At 37.4% G+C, this 17005-nt stretch overlaps 1 protein-coding gene and 1 long non-coding RNA gene across 3 annotated transcripts in view; one reads left to right on the top strand and one right to left on the bottom strand.

Moving 5' to 3' along the window:
- Window positions 1-1858, bottom strand: part of LYPLAL1 (lysophospholipase like 1) — a 38774-nt gene extending 36916 nt beyond the window's left edge. The window contains exon 1 of one of the 2 annotated variants that reach the window (XM_033195484.1): window positions 1721-1858. In XM_033195484.1, the coding sequence (XP_033051375.1) occupies window positions 1721-1811 (91 nt within the window). In that variant the 5' untranslated portion in view covers window positions 1812-1858. Of the gene's footprint in view, window positions 1-1375 lie in introns of both variants that reach the window. The other variant, XM_033195485.1, reaches the window with a different exon arrangement.
- Window positions 1859-1911: 53 nt separating this feature from the next.
- LOC117074244 overlaps window positions 1912-17005 on the top strand; it is a 128307-nt gene continuing 113213 nt past the window's right edge. Inside the window, exon 1 of the long non-coding RNA XR_004433534.1 lies at window positions 1912-1980. This is a non-coding gene — a long non-coding RNA (uncharacterized LOC117074244). The remainder of the gene's footprint in view (window positions 1981-17005) is intronic.

Here is a 17005-nt window from a genome sequence, read left to right as displayed (position 1 = left end):
ATTATACTCGCATACTTGGCAGAATTCTTTGCATAAATTCTTGGTTCAAAGTGCAAAGGAAAAAAATACATACATACATGACTCTGAATTTTAGAGACATATCATTACAGGTTATAAAAATGTAATCTGAAATTTTAAAAAAAGGATAGTTACTTTAAGCAAAGAGGTCCAGGGGAAAAAAGAACATAGTTTAGGAGTTCTTCCTAAATATAATGAAAATTGATTATGAGAAAGGGTAGTGTTGGGGAATTTCTGGGTACTTATGAGTGAACACTCTTGGAGCCCTAAATAGTACCACCAGTCTCCTAGTTATTAAGTACCGCTGTCATCTTGCACACTTCACCTTCTAAATATATGCCAAGTCTTTCCCTTTAAACACTATTGGCCCTCTTCTTCCCTATCTCCAAAACAATACATCCTAGTTCAAGCTTTTTCACCTTACCCCACCAAAGCCCTGAGTTCGAGGTCAGAGAGCTTTGGGTTCTAATCCCAAATCTGCCACTACTCACAGTAACAGCTAAGAGACCTTGGCCAAGATGCTGAACCTGTCTGGCCTCATTTTCAAAATAAAGAGAATACGTCCCACAATTGCCCTTTTCCAGGTCTCTGCCCAGTACCTTTCCAATTCCCTTCCAATCACAGTCCCTTTTAAGCCTATCCGTCTCGGCTCAAAGACCACTTTCTTCGAAAAGTCTGACAAGCTTTTCATCTTCCAAATGCCTTAATAATGCCTAACCACATTTTTTTCTCTTACAATTCACTTGGCAGGAAACCACGCACCGTCTTGTGATCTTCCATGCACTGCTGACTCAAACTAATTGGATTGTTTTTGTTTTTAACTTTAGGTAGGCCCCCTGAGGTCACCGGCTGCATCTCATTTCTTTAAAAAACATTTCCTGAGCGCTTACCCTGGGCCAAGCACTGGGGGTGCAAAGATTGACACAAGGGCCCTTACTCTCACAATCCAATGGGAAGCTCACAATCCAGTGAAGAAGGCTGACAAAAGTGATTACAGATGAGTGTTAAGAAACGATACAGCATTAAGTACACGTTACTAAGGGTAAGCAGTGGAAGATACCTGCCCCTGGGGCTCCTGCCCCTGTAGTCTATCTTGGAAGTTTAATGACACAGGCAGGAAAGGGGAAGGAAGGAAAGAGAAGCAGGAAAAAGGAAAGGGAGAGAAAACACTCCAACCATGGCACAGTGGGTTACAGAAAAGAGATACTCTGTAAACAGTATCTAAGATTAACTGTGAATCTCAATTGTCTACATTAGTATGGGAGCCTGGAGAAAGCAATGGGCAATTACGACTGAAAAATCTCTAGTAGCTGATCATGAAAAACACTAAATAATTTCCCTCTAGCAGAAGACTTACCTTACTAACTTGCTCTGTTTAAACTTGGGGCGAGGAATGGGGAGGTGGTAAAGGTTGCACTGGAGAGAATATTGTGTGGATGGAGAGCCGGCTGAGCGGCGGGACACAAGGCCCCAAAGCGAGGGTGGTGGGTCAGTGACCGCCCCATAGAAAGAGGAAGATTAAGGAGAGCGGCTGGGGGCAGGTGGCGCTGCCCGTGCATCCACAGTAGGGGCTGGCGACGGGGGAGCCACCCACTGGGCCCTATTTGGGCCGGGCGACACCTCCACTTGGGCAATACTGGGGTAACCGAGGGGAAGTTGTTTCCCGAGCTGTAGAAAACCAGGACGTAAAATTGAAATCCACCTGAGCCATGTAGGAAGATTAGAGAGGCGCTATGCCTCCCAGCCGGCGACACGATACAGCGCTGCAGAACTGACCCCGACGGAGCCGCCATAGCTGATACCACTGCCAGTCATGCGGCTCCGCCCCTGCGTTGCCGCGCGAGGCCGCGCACGCAAATACGCAGGCACGGGCGGGGGCACGCCCGGGAGTGCGCATGCGCACTGCGGCTGGCCCGCTCTCCGAGGAGCTTTCGATACTTTGGGGTCAAGTTTGAGGCAGTTGTAAGTGTACTGAGTTTAGTTTTGCTAATAATGGTATTCTACGTGTGTCAGCCTCGTATGGACTTCTGTAATGACTAATGGATATGTTTATGCCCTGAGCATTTGCTCTAGGAATTTTAAATGCAATCCCAAAACTCAAGATTACCTTATTTGGAGAAATTATTAGTGTTATTATGTTTAAAATGTAATAGATAGAGCGATATTTTACCTTTCACTTTGGGACTCGCACAGGATGTTTGCAGCTTTTGATACACAGGGTAAGGGAAGCATATAATAATAACTTCTCTTCGTGTGTCTTATTTTTAATAAATAGTTTACAAAGCAAATGTAATGAGATTCTACCTTATATACCCATTAGAATGGCTCTGTTTTTTGATTAAAATAAAACAGAAAATAAGTATTGGTGAAGATGTGTAGAAATTAGAAACCTTGTGCATAGCTGATGGGAATGTAAAATGATGTTGCAGCAATAGAAATAATTTGGTGGTTCCCCAACAAGTTAAACATTGACTTAACATATGATCCAGCAGTTGCACTCCTAGGTTTATGCCCAAAAGAGATGAAAGCAGGAACTCAAATATTTGTACTTCAGCGTTCTATAGCAGCATTATTCACAAGTACCAAAAGGTGGAAACAACTCAAATGTTCATCTACAGATGGAGAGATAAAGAAAATGTGCTATGTACATATTGGAATGGAATATTATTCAGCCTGTGAAAAGAATGCGATTCGGATACATGGCACAACATGGATGAACCTTGAAAACATTATGCCAAGTGAAATAAGCCAGACACAAAAGGACAAATAATTGTATGATTGCACTTACATGAGATATCTAGAATTGGCAAATGCATAGAGACAGAAAGTAGAATAGAGATTACCAGAGGCTAAAGGAAGAGGGGGGTTGGGAGGTTGTTGTTTAATGAGTACAGAGTTTCTGCTTAGATAGTGAAACATTTTTAGAAATGGACAGTGATGATGGTTGTACAACATTGTTAATAAGTGCCAGTGAACTGTACACTTAGTAAATTTTATATGTATTTTACCACAATTTAAACAATACTAAAAAATGGAATTATTTCCTCTATGAAAGCCAAAACATAGGTATCTTTTAATACTGAAGGCAGTGGTCCCAGCAGGTTGCTCTTTCCTCATGTAAAATTCAACAAAATAACCCAGTAGAAGCTTAAGTGCCATTAAACACTGGCCTTCCATTCATTATAGTCTGCATCACATTTAAGCAACTACGACTTAGCTTTTATTTGTTCCAGGTAATGTAATCACCCTACTTCCAGGTAACTAAACTGTTTACTATCAAACATCAGTTGCCAAAATCAGCTCAAAGCTATCATGGTGTTGTATTAATACGAGTGCCGTTAACCAGAATGGTCCTAAGTGCCATTAGTTAACCAGATCGAAAAGAAATTCTGAGTCATTTCTCCAAAGCCCGTAGATCTGCAGCTGAGAGTTGTATAAGTGAAATCCCTAAGAATGACAAATGAGGGTAGGCTAAGCTCTGATAGTCAATTCTTAAAAAATGCCTCTGTCTTTTGACCTGCCTTCCCCATATAAGTTCTAGATAACCTTCCCTAGCCAGGTGAGAAGAGGGCAGTGCTACTAGGAAAGACCACTTGGAGATATGCCAGGGAAGGCTTTGAGTTCTACTCTTAGAACTCCATTTACTACCAGAAAATCTTACTGTACACCACCCCATGCTTTTGAGACAGCAAAAAATCAGAATATAATTAAGAGTAATGATTAATAATAAGCAACTAATATTCATGGGATTCAGTAGGTGCCAAAAACCGTCATAAATTAATTCCAATAAAACTCAATACTATCACTGTCTGCTTTTGTCGACGAGGCTCAAAGAGGTAAGAAACCTGGCTCAAAGTCATAGTGCCAGTCAATTGTAGAACCTGGATTCACATGCTGGACTTGACTCCAGAGCATAGGTTCTTAACTATTACCCACATTTACACATGAGTGCACAGAAATAAAGCAAGGGCATGTCCCAACTCTTATTTCAAAAACAAAATCTGGAATTTGTATTGTGGGCCTTTAGAATCTCTATTAGGTGTTTCTGTTTTTCTTTAGTTTTTCCCAAGTCTCCTGCTATTAGTTTCTGATTTGTTCTTCCAACTATTCTACCAGTTTGAACAGGTAGATAAGCAGGTGGTAGATATCAGAAGCAACCTTCTGTATTCTGAATTTCACCGAGAACTCCAGCCTTCCCAGATTCATTATTAGAATGAGCCAGATTCTTCCAAACTTAACTCAAGTGCTATTTTATTTCCAGTGATTTAAATGCTTAGCTATTGTTGCTATGCCTTTTATCTTTATTTGTGTATAGGACGAGTAAAGGTTTTACATTACTATATTTAGAGATCCCATCTGGTAGGCAAACTGTTGAACAAAAATGTTTTGTTCCTTTCATGTTACTATACTACTTTGAAATGTAATTAAGTTTCAGGATGACTATTCACTTCTTTTGTGGTGGATCTTTTGCCCTATTGAAGGTGGGGGAATATTGTCACTGGAAGATTCCTATTCATGCATTCTTCTACTCTTTGTATAGCTCCTAATTATTTTTTGTTGCTACTCATTTGCTTTCTGCCAACCTATATGCACTTCCTTTTGGTAATTTCAGTTCTAAACTTAAAAAAGCAAGTAGGCTGGGGCGCGGTGGCTCACGCCTGTAATCCCAACACTTTGGGAGGCCGAGACGGGCAGATCACGAGGTCAGGAGATCGAGACCATCCTGGCTAATACGGTGAAACCCCGTCTCCGCTAAAAAATACAAAAAAATGAGCCAGGCGTGGTGGTAGGTGCCTGTAGTCCCAGCTACTCAGGAGGCTGAGGCAGGAGAATGGTGTGAACCCAGGAAGCGGAGCTTGTAGTGAGCCAAGATCGCGCCACTGCAGTCTACCCTGGGTGACAGAGCAATACTCTTGTCTCAAAAAAAATTAAAAAAAGGCAAGTAAATGAAATAAAACAAAAGAAAAAGAAAAAAGTCTCCTATTTTGCAGGGTTTCAATATCTATTAGGATCTAATGATATAAATGGCAAAGTCGGAGTTTAGTTTACTGTTCTTCAGTGTTTTGAGAAATGCTTTAGGCCACACTTGGTTTTCAAAACAGAAAAACAATTGAAAGTTCAGCCGTTAAGATTGGTATATTTTGCCTGAGTGCAGTGACTCACTGTAATCCCAGCACTTTGGGAGGCCAAGGCAGGCAGTTCACTTCAGGCCAGGAGTTTGAGACCAGCCTGGCCAACATGGCGAAAACCCATCTATACTAAAAATACAAAAAAAGTAGCCTGACATTGTGGCGCATGCCTGTAATCCCAGCTACTCGGGTGGCTGAGACACAAAAATTGATTGAACCCCGAGGCAGAGGTTGCAGTGAGCCAAGATCTCACCACTGAACTCTAGCCTGGGTGACAGAGCAAGACTCTGTCTCAAAAAAAAAAAACAAAAACAAAAACAACGAACAAGATTAGTATACTTGGTGTCAAGATTAGTATACTTGGTGTTTTCAAATGATAACAGTTAAATGAAGTTGCATTAGTCATGCAGACAGTATACAGTTACCCATTTGTTGTTTGGCTCATTCTTAAGCATCAAACAATATCCTCTTTATTGGTTAGTTTTCATCTGTTGCATCATTCAGAGACAGAGAGAGAAACACATATATATATATAAACAATACATACACATTGCACAAAATGCTTCAGCTTTAGGTAATTTAACATTTTTTCATAGATTAACAAAACAATTTTTTATACATTCCCCCTGTCCATTCATGAAAGAAAAACTAGAAAAAAACTTAAAGGTCTTGAATTCTTACAAAACAGCAAAACTATACTTTTTAAAAATGAGATGATAAATTTTAGTATAACCATTGCTTCAGTTCTGAGGACCTTAATCTTTTTCAGTCCAGTCTTTCTAGATAGAGATGTGGGTCGTTCCTCTACTTCACCTTACTACTAGATGTGCATGGTCTCATTCTCTTTTTAGAGCAGATGGGTCACCTGGGGCATCGTGAGATCGACTGAGATGACATTAGCATTAGGGGTAGGGGAATACATGAGCTCCTCAAACACAGACCAAATGCAGCCTTGGAGAATGGGTAGTGATTACTCTGTTGGATTATTAATAGTCAATGTGATACACACCAAAGCAGTGTGTAGGCCCTAGAGGAGGACAGTGAACTGTCCTCCCTTGGGTTCAGGCTACAGGGTCAGTGTTTATGCTTGGACACCAAAACAATGTTCTTTGTGTTGCCATTTGTCTCCTCTTTTCTGGAAAATGGATCTTCTTCCATTTGAGCACCTCTCATGACCAGTTCTCAAATTCCTAAGTTACCCTCTGGAAACACTTCTTATTCAACTTCCACTCAGTGCTTATATGAGTCTCAGGAATCCCTCCTGCAATCTTCATATTTGTCTCTGTACTCTAGAACCTATTAATATTTTCTTCTATAACAAATTTTGAGACTTTTAAAATCCAAGGCAAGAATCAACAGCAACTCCTAATCAGGTTTTGGGCCGTTGAGGGCAGGGAAGTTCAAATCCTCCCATGAGATGAGGGGAAGTCGTTGCATTGCATACGTCTATTACAAAGAAAAGAAATAAAAGCCGAAAGAGTAATTTCCCTATGAATGCAGTCTGAATATCTACTGTATTTTGCTACATTCTTTTAACAAAAGATAAGATAGGTAGTTATAAAAAATATTGAAGTAATGAAATGATAGGAGTTCCTGTTCCAGCTTTGGGGATGACAAGCCATGTAACATTAGACAGGCCATTTAGTCTCATTGGGCATGTTTCTCCAATTGTGAAATAAGGGAGCAGGACTTGATAGAGAAGCCCCAGGTTCTATGATTCTGAGATCCTGAAAGAATTTAAATATGTGACATGTGCCACTAATTTATGAACATACCTCTGATATTTAACTCTGCTTTTAAAATAATGGTTCAAAACTCTTAATTGCACTATATAAACTTTTAGTTAGTAGTATGAGAAAGATCAGCACATGTGCTTCTCCTTCCTCCTTGTATGGCTGAGTTTAGCAGACTTAATCTCGTACTACTCTTTCTGTGATTACTTTTAAAAGCCAGGAATAAAAGTTTAAAAAGACCTTTAAAAAAAGATATTTAGAAAATATGAAGTCAATTTTTGCAATTTGAAAAGTGGAAGTGCACTTTATTCTGAAGTAGACTATTTTCAGGATGTGTCTGTGTATGTGCATATTTCTCTGTGTATACATATGAATATTTTCTATATATGTATAATTGGCATCAAGGTATGACAATGGATTTTCTTTTGTCATAATTATTATATGAAGAAAATCAAGAAGCTTTGAAAAATTCACCTTAGTTTATATTTGAAAGGCAAATTAATACATTTATTTTGTCTTATCGTATTTCCAGAGAATTTACTTTCTTATAGATTGATGGCAAAATATCAGTCTTCGGGAGCAGATACTCTTTGTGTAGGTTAAAAATGGATGCAAGTGTATATACCCAAAAGTATTGAAAGCAGGGGTCAAAGATATATTTGTACACTCATGCTCATAGCTGTGCTATTCACAATAAAAAGAGGTGGAAGCAACCCAAATGTCCATCAACAGATAAATGGGTAAATAAAATATTGTATATACATGTAATGGAATATTGTTCAGCCTTAAAAAGGAAAAACATCCTGTCACATGCTACAACATGGATGAATCTTGAGGACATTATGTTAAGTTGAATAAAGCAGTCACAAAAAGACAAATACTGTATGCTTTCCCTTATATGAAATATCTGAAGTAGTCAAATTCATAGAAAAAAATAAGTATAATGGTGGTTACCAGGAGCTGGAGAGAGGAGGAAAAGGGGATTAGTACTTTAATGGATATAAATTTTCAGATTTGCAAGATGACAAAGTTCAGGAGATTTGTTTCCTAACAGTGTGAATATACTTGACACTACTGAACTGTACACTTAAAAATGGTAAGATCATTTTACATTATGCGCTTTTTATCACAATAGAAAAAGGATGCAAGTGACAAGAGAAGTTTAAAGCAATGATTATTCAAAATATTAGTTTGTCATTCATTATATATTTTCACTCATATGCATTTATTTAGTTTTCCTTCACAGGAGTTAATAGAATAAAATAATATAAGTGAAAACAAATATCTTTATTAGATACTCTTGCAAACCTGAAAACCCATACACAATTTCAAAATAATTGTAAGCAAAATCGTCACTGAGCTGTGGTACAAGGTGCAATGGATTTGAGGTAGGAGAACCTAGGATTGAGTACTTTTCCTGCATGGCTAGCCCTGTGAACTACTAAATTTTAGTTGCCTTAATAGCAAGAACCATTTTATTTCTTTGTATCCTCCCTAAATGCCTAGCACAGTGTCTTAGATGTTACTTGTTGGAGTTAAATTATGCTTTTAATTGAGTTATATTTTGAATAGGAAGGATGAACAAAGAGAGAAGTGCTACACTCCTCTGGCATCTTCTTGTTACTCTGGCCTGTAAGCAGTAACCAGAGGTACACAGGTGACAGGCCACCTCTTGGAGAAAACCAGCCAAGGCCAGGGTCAGGAGCACAATATTAGGACTGGTTTTCAGCTTAGTGTTGGAAGCAAAATTTTTGAAAATTGCAAAGTCCACTGTCAAATCTTGTAGTGAGAACCAAGCAAAGCTAGAACATGACCCTGAGCAAGAGATAACCAGATCATAAAAGACAAAGAAACAAAAGAACCATAATATAGGAAGGCTGGTAGCTTAAAGTGTGGCATATGTGACTGGAGTACCAAGGTCAGTCAGCCAATGAAGAAGAGACTCTGTACCATGGCAAGGCAATTAAATTGATGGTGATAATGGTATGGGGTATTTATAGTCTCATTTAAGATTTAGCTTAAAGTTACAGACCCTCTCAAGTGAAAGGGAAATCAATATATACCACACACACACACACACAGTGCTCTGAATGCCTGTTAGAGGGTTTGTGAACCCACCAAAGCTAATGAGTGGTCCCCTTGAAATTGGTGGATCTCAGAGTGTGACTCACCTACCTCGTACTTTTATACTTTTGAGGGTACAAACACATAAAATTAATGGCCACAGGTCCATTCCAATTCCCAACAAGGCAAAGCTTATGAGAGGTCCTGTGCTTTATGTCCTCAACTAAATCAAAGCAGTACTGTTTACCTGGTGCTAGCTACAACTGTCCAGTTTAGTTGGTATAGTAGAAATAATTAATTTTTATGGTGGTTGTCTCAGAAATATGTCTATTATATGTACCTATCAGTAAAAAGTTTTTAGAGCATCTCTTATAAATGTGTATTTTTTAATTTATAAATTACATGAATGCACTACTATAGTAATGCATTATGTGCATACATAGAAAAAAGTAGAAATGTAAAACAGGGAAGAAAAGTAAAATACAAACAAATTCTAATATTTTCTTTCTACATGCCCAAAGAACTGTCTTGTACACCGTTAAGGTGTAGTAATCCTATTTAGAAAATACTATTCTTTAGGTTAATTATGCATATCAAAGCATGGAAATAAAAGCAAGTAAGGTCATTTTGATAGGAATGCCTCATTTTAAGAAAGTATAATTTATATCTCAAAGTCTAAATTTACAAGATAGAGTACATATAACTTATATCTCAATGAGTGTCTGTTTCTGTGACCTTCTTGCAATCAAACCAGATTTTTTTTTTTCATTTTCATTTCTCAGTGTCTACAATAGCATTCTTCGCAGAGTTGTCTTTTTAAAAAGATGCTTTTACAGTGCATCTAATATAAGGATTGATACCCGTTTTCCTAAAACTCTTTAGGAACACACCTCTACTTATGTTCCCAGTTTTATATCTGGTGACATCCGGTCTTACATTCTACTCTTTTTACCACGTTGAATACCAACAGTGTTAAAAATGTGCTGTGCCACCTCCTGTCCCTTCACCTTTGCTCATTCTAATCTCAGCCAGGTGTGTAGCCCTCCTCTATTTACCTCTTCAACTGCCTACTCATTCTTCAAAACTAAGATCTGCTGTTTCTTCCTTTGATCAGTCCTCTTCTGCTGGCTCTTAGCAAGCTCAGCTACCACTAACATAGCCATTTGCACATTTGACTGTTCACTTTTCTGCCTTTCCCTCTTTATACCAACATTGTGGGCCTGAGAAACAATAATATAAGCAAAAATAAAGAGATTCTCTTTAGTGTTGGCTCTGTGCTAAGTCCTTAATCAGTCTCTCACTTAAAAATAGGATGCAGGTATGTGTGTGTGGATGTGTGTTTGTAGAAATAATTTTTGCTTATTTTTTCTCATATAGCTTATTCATTTATGCTCACATGGTCATTGTAGAATGCATAATACACAAAGTACATTCACAAATTATATTAACCACATCTGTCTCAATGAGAAAAGTATAAAAGACAAGCAATTTACTCAATAATTTAGATTAAAAAAAACACACTACACATCAGTGTTTGGAACCTTAACTGACAATCTCAGCCATTGCTTTAATATGTACAAATGACAGAGTTTGAAAAACTGTTTATCCAGGTATTTTGTTTCTCTTTTCTAACAATTTGTATATTCTTCTTGCTAGCATTAAAATCAAAATGGAAAAACATTAATATTTTATTTATGAAGACAAGTGAGTTGACTTTAATAAAAATATTGATTCATGTCTTGCTTTTCAGTCAGAAATACCACCCATGAAGTCTGCTGGCACTTGCTGCTAGTAATAATATAATTTCAAGAAAGCCAGAAAAAGTGCATACCTTCCCTTGAAAAAGTGTGAATTATTTGTTTTTCTTAATAGAAAATGTAAAGTGCATCAGTGTTTGGCTGATAACAATTTAACAGCATATTTTTACCTAGAAAATGGAAAACATCAAAAGGGCTTGTCATAAATTAATATAAACCATAATAATTTATCTCCCTTTCTATAGAGAATAGGCATATAATTTAAAATCTAAAAACAATTAAAGGATTAGATAATAAATTACATTCAGCTTTCATTAATATAGCTATTCTTTCTTTTTTAAAGAGAAACTTCACCTATGCTATACAGATTTCAGTCTTCCTCTTCTCCACAAAAAAGTATCCTATTTATGTAGGATTTTTACATCATGCATATGGAGGTGATAGACAAAAAAGGTATTTTTCATGGTTATTGAAATCATATATACTAACAATTTCCCTCTCTTGCCACTCTTGTTAGAGAATAGTTGAGTTCAGTCACATGGCATGGTTAACACCTGGAAGTCACTCAAGGTAATAACTACCACGGATTTGTTGCTTATTCAGAGGAAACATATCAGAATGCAAGTAAAGAAGGCAAATTTTATGTCTCTTTTGACACACAAGGACTCAAATCTCATCATTGTCTTTACGTCATCCATTATGCCAGTAAAAAGATCAAACTGTCAATTAATATGTTCTTTGTCTTAAAAGAAACTTCCAGAAAACGTAAAAATGCACTGCAAATGAAATATCTTGATTATTTCAGTTCAAACAGGACATGATTTTCATTTTGACCCATGGCCCTGGCCATAAACACAGGTGCATGCATTTTTTTCTACAATTTGTGCTTTGTGTAGAGCACCAAGTTTCTCTCATAACGTTATTAACCACACTTGTTCATTTCTGAGTATGGGAAAAAAAATACAGAGTGTAATATAAAAAGTTTAGCCATACTCTTTATACTGAATAGCAGTCATTTAACTGTGTTCCACAGATCTCCAAGGCATTTTCAATAGTATCAATCTGAGAAGCTTCTCTAGGAATTTCTTTAAATCTAGTTTAATAATGACGGCATTTTCATTTTGTCCCTGTGACTATTCCTGTAGATTCTATGGCATTTAAAAGGTACATATGAGCTCAAAAAAAAGACACAAATCTTGTAAAGATCAATTTTTTTTTTTCATTTAAATAGTGGCCTATGTCACAAGTTAGAAAAAAAGTAAAGGTTTTTCTTTACATACAAAGCTTATGCTAATTATGGCAATTATTTTGGGATCTGTAACTTAAAATGAAGCCCTTTGAAGGCAGAACTTTAATTTGTAGCTATGGTTCTTGTTCTCAGAAGCTGTATGTGTTTTTAATTATTGTCTTTATTGACCAGTGATTGGCTAAATCCTTTTCTCAAAAGACATCACCACATTCCACATTACTATGTTTCTAGCTATTCTGCTGATGTTTCTTGCCAGCCTCCCACGTTGTTTGAAGAAGTACTTACTGCATCTGTAAGAGTGTGTCTGTCAGGATCTTGCTATTTGCAGTTCATTCACTTAAACTCATTGAAGCCTTTAGGGTATATTATGCCTAGACCAGTGAAGATGTATTGTGATCAACATAATTTGAATTCAAGTGGATTAAAATCTCATTGTAAGGGATACAAAATCAGCAATAACTCCATGCCCAGATGTCTCATTCTAATGCAGAATTGTCCACTATTCACCACTTGCCAATGTGAACAGGAGAGGCTTAAAAAGTTTTTAATAATCTTTCCTTCCAGAGTAAAATCAGGAATTAGTTTCCCAGAGATTATGTGGAAATGAGACAAACTTATCTTCACAGTGTCAGTCATCCTCAAAGTTCAACTAGATACCAAAAATTTAGTATCTATTACCTGATGATGGATAATTACCTGAGGATTAGTAATAGAAACTTTTCATCAAACTTAATCAAGTTCATTAAAATGTTACTAGCACTGGTAGATTGCCTGCTACCTTGAGCACTGTTACAGAAGGTAATTGATAAGTCTGTAATCTTGAAAAACTTGTTAGAAACTACTACAACTAACTAAAATCGTTCCTGTTTTTCCATTTCCATGATAGATATTTAACATTAGTAACAATAACAGTAGTAATAGGCTGGGTGCAGTGGCTCATGCCTGTAATCCCATCACTTTGGGAGGCCAAGGTCGGTGGATCACCTGAGGTCAGGGGTTCGAGACCAGCCTGGCCAACATGGTGAAACCCCATCTCTATCAAAAATATATATATAAAAAAAAAATTAGCTGAGCATGGTGGCGGGCGCCTCTAATCCCAGCTAGTTGGGAAGCTGAGACAGGAGAACCGCTTGAACCCGGGAGGTGGAGGTTGCAGTGAGCTGAGGTTGTGCCATTGCATTCCAGCCTGGGGAATAAGAGCGAAACTCCATAACACACACACACACACACACACAGAAAAGAATAGTAACAATAACGGGAATGAATTTGTTCCTGGAAATCATCTGCTATTTGCAGAATCTGCATTTGTTTGTGAGGGAAAATACTCCAGTGATACATTTTATTGAATTATGGAACATAAAAATGGTAATATCACACAGCTTGTGTAACTCAGTCTTGTATTGTGGCCTTTAAAATACACTCAATATGCTCAGATACTTTTTGAGAATTTGAAAAAGGTCACTTTTCAGTGGCTTCTTCGTGTGATTCCACATTTTAAAAGGTGCAACCGGAATTTTCTTATTTGGTTCCATTATTTACTAATCTGCACATGATTTAGACTACCAAAATGGTACTTCTCTTAAATGTTAGTTATGCTTTTTGGGCTTCTACACTAGTATTTATATTTTTTGTCATTATGTATTACTACAGTGTGTTATTCAGATGCTGTGAGTACTTTGTATATTGGTTGAATTCATTGAAAACTTTATCCAATGAAATAGTATAGAAAGTTCATAATTATAATGTATTATGCAAAATGAGAGATAAATCAGACTTTAGTTCTACCTTTAAGGAGTTTACATTTAGTAAGGAGATATGAGATGTACACCTATAATATAAGGTAATTAACAATAACTGATATAATAAAACCATAGCAATTTTTTTACAAGTTCAGAGGAGAGACTGTATTTCTAGCTGTGTAAATTCAGGGAAGGCATCTATAGAACAGATAATCACAGCCCTCTAAATACGATAATCAGGAATTCTCAGCCACTTGAGTCAACAGCACCTAGAAGCCTTCGGGCAGGGCTTAAAGCTGCTCTGTGTCCTCTCGTTTACCGAAGTTTAGTATTTTCCTATGGGAAAGGAATGTACCCTACCAATGCACCCTTATGCCTCTCTACCTTGTTCTGGCTGCAGCTCATTTATTTCAAGCCCTGTGTAAAGGGTTTTTTTTTTTTTTTTTCCCTTTCTACGATTGATTTGAGATCTTTTGCTATAACAGCATGTTCTCTGTGATTTATTAGGCCTGTGTGACTTGGGTATAGTAAACTCGCAATAGACATGTACTGATTGAATGTTGAATGAGTGACTAGTGAGTGACTGAGTGAGAGAGTGAATGAGTGGGTGAGTGACCATCAGCTGGGAAACAAACCAACCCAAGAAAAACAGCTGGGCCCTGACTATATTATGTCATGTAAATTTCACAAGAACTCTTAGCATCATTCTTTGAACTCTATTGTAGTTATTCAATGAATATTTGTTGGACATGATGTTCCTCAAAATCCTCAAGTTGTACACTCATATTACAGTATTTACATTGTTAGGGAAAGCTATCTCTTTGTAAAAGGGATAATCCTATTTCACTACTGCGTAAATAGATCATTATGTAGTGTTTCCAACCGCTTTCCTAGAAATAACCCCTTCGAGGTTCAAAAAGGAACCAAAAGTGATTAGATTTTACAAATGTTATGCCACTTCATACTACATATAGTATTCAACAAAAAGAAAATCCCTGAAGACAATTCTGTTTGCCCTATGGGCCTACTATCATAAAGTCTCATTGTTACAGCATCTACATTCTGGCAGTTGTTTGTCAAAAATGGAGTGGAGGTAAAAGTATTCTTTTTGCCAGTTTATGTGAGGCCATAAAGCAGCATTTTTCATTTTTCAACACTTATTAGCTCAGCTCCCCAGCTGTGTAGCACCACGCCCTGGTGTGAAATTGAGAGAGAGAACTCTGAAAAGTTTATATTGGCTTAAATTTATAGCTTTCTTTTGGGTGGGGGAAGGGACTTTTTAAAAGGACATTGTAATTTTGTGATGTTGTATTATAAAACCTCTATAATATGAAATAATAGCTATGAGATTAATTATCAGTATATTGTGTTTGACTCCCCTAAAGCAATATTAACGGCTCTGTATTTAGAAGAAGAGTGAAGTAGGAAGTTTTTAATTAATTATAAATTAGTTGATTAATCTGTTTAATCTAAGCACTTTTATATCCTGCAAAATGTACAGCTGAGTGTCTTTCATGAAAAATATGTTCAAATATGTGAGTCGTAGACAAAAATACAAGCACAAACTCCACTTAAACAGTTGGATTTTGACATAAAATTATTTGTATAATTGCTTTAAAACTTTATATCTCTTGTTTTCTGGAGAGCAATTTCAAAAAGACAAAATTAAATTGATTTCACTGAAGGTTTGGTATGGTCACCAGAAAATGGGTTAAAACAATTATTGTAGCATGATGTAGCACATTAAAATGAAATGATTGACTACAAGCTAAGTTTTAAGACAAACTTAATCCTTGGCTGCTTCTCTTCTGCTCTCACACGCACCCTAACATGTGACAAACAAGGCAGAGATTTTTAAAACATTTTAAAAACTACATCTTGAGTGAGACAGTACAAGTAAACTCAGATCAAACTTCTTATGTTTATGTTGTGTGAAAGGCTTAACTATCAACACAAAATCAGGTTTTTAGCTTTCTTCTAAGTAATACTTTATATTGGAAGTAGAGTGGACGAAGAAAGAGCCTTTACACATCCTAAATAAGCTTGAAAGAGATGCACAGATACCTTTCCAGCCAGGGTGGGAGGGAAGATCCGCGAGTCAAGACTTGCACGCTGCCCAGGCTGGCACTGACAGTACATAAATACCTTCCTGTACTATCAGAATGAACTGAAAGCAGCCTTAATTGGCTTGATGACTTTGTTTGCACATGTAAAATGCAAAGTAGTAATTGTATATCTTCTAAAATAATCTTGAAATTCCAGGGCTATCTTCAATTCAGTGAGCTCTTTCAATCTCTGTAATCATAATCTTATTCCAGATAGAAGACCAGGACATTGGACATTTCAGCAGGCATTTTAAAAAGTGACAACACTAATTTTTATGCCAAGTGTAAGGATTATTCTTTAGAAATAAGTGAGACATCTTAAAGAGAGCTCACTGATGCCCAAATTCTATCTTTTCACCATGGTTGTGAGGTACAAGGAAAGGGCAGCAGCTGGAAAATGAGGCTGGTATACAGCCATTTACAGAGAAAGACTCATTTTGAGTACAAAGAACTGCATCTGGAAAGAGGATAAAGTGGTTTCACAGACAGCGCCTGGTAGTTTGAACAATAGAAGAAAATAGGTACCATCACTCAAATAAAATCCACATGGGCAAAAGTTACACCTTGGACTTCTCGACCAGCGTTAATATGCTAGCCCATATTTTTACTTGGGAAGACACAAAAGACAGGCTAGGATTTAGAAATTCATCTCAGATCAGAGGCCTTTTTTCTTTCTTTTTTTTTTTTAACATAGGAGTGACATGTTCATGTATGTAACAGGCTAGCTCTGGCACATAGAAATAACAATAAGAGTGAATGAGAGGCTATAAGACGACACTCATTAGTAATCTTTTTCTGTCTTTTTTTTTTTTTTTTCTTTTGAGATGGAGTCTTGCTTTTTTGTCTAGGTTGGATTGCAATGGCTCTTTGCAACCTCCACCTCCAGGTTCAAGCGATTCTCCTGCCTCAGCCTTCCGAGTAGCTGGGACTACAGGCATGTGCCACCACACCCAGATAATTTTTTTTTTTTTTTTTTTTTTTTGAGGCGGAGTCTCGCTCTGTCGCCCGGACTGGAGTGCAGTGGCCAGATCTCAGCTCACTGCAAGCTCCGCCTCCCGGGTTTACGCCATTCTCCTGTCTCAGCCTCCTGAGTAGCTGGGACTACAGGCGCCCGCCACCTCGCCCGGCTAGTTTTTGTATTTTTAGTAGAGATGGGGTTTCACCGTGTTAGCCAGGATGGTCTCGATCTCCTGACCTCGTGATCCACCCGT

Source organism: Trachypithecus francoisi, unplaced genomic scaffold, assembly GCF_009764315.1.
Source record: "Trachypithecus francoisi isolate TF-2019V2 unplaced genomic scaffold, Tfra_2.0 Lachesis_group5, whole genome shotgun sequence".
Taxonomy (NCBI): domain Eukaryota; kingdom Metazoa; phylum Chordata; class Mammalia; order Primates; family Cercopithecidae; genus Trachypithecus; species Trachypithecus francoisi.
This window is presented reverse-complemented; position numbering and strand designations above follow the sequence as displayed.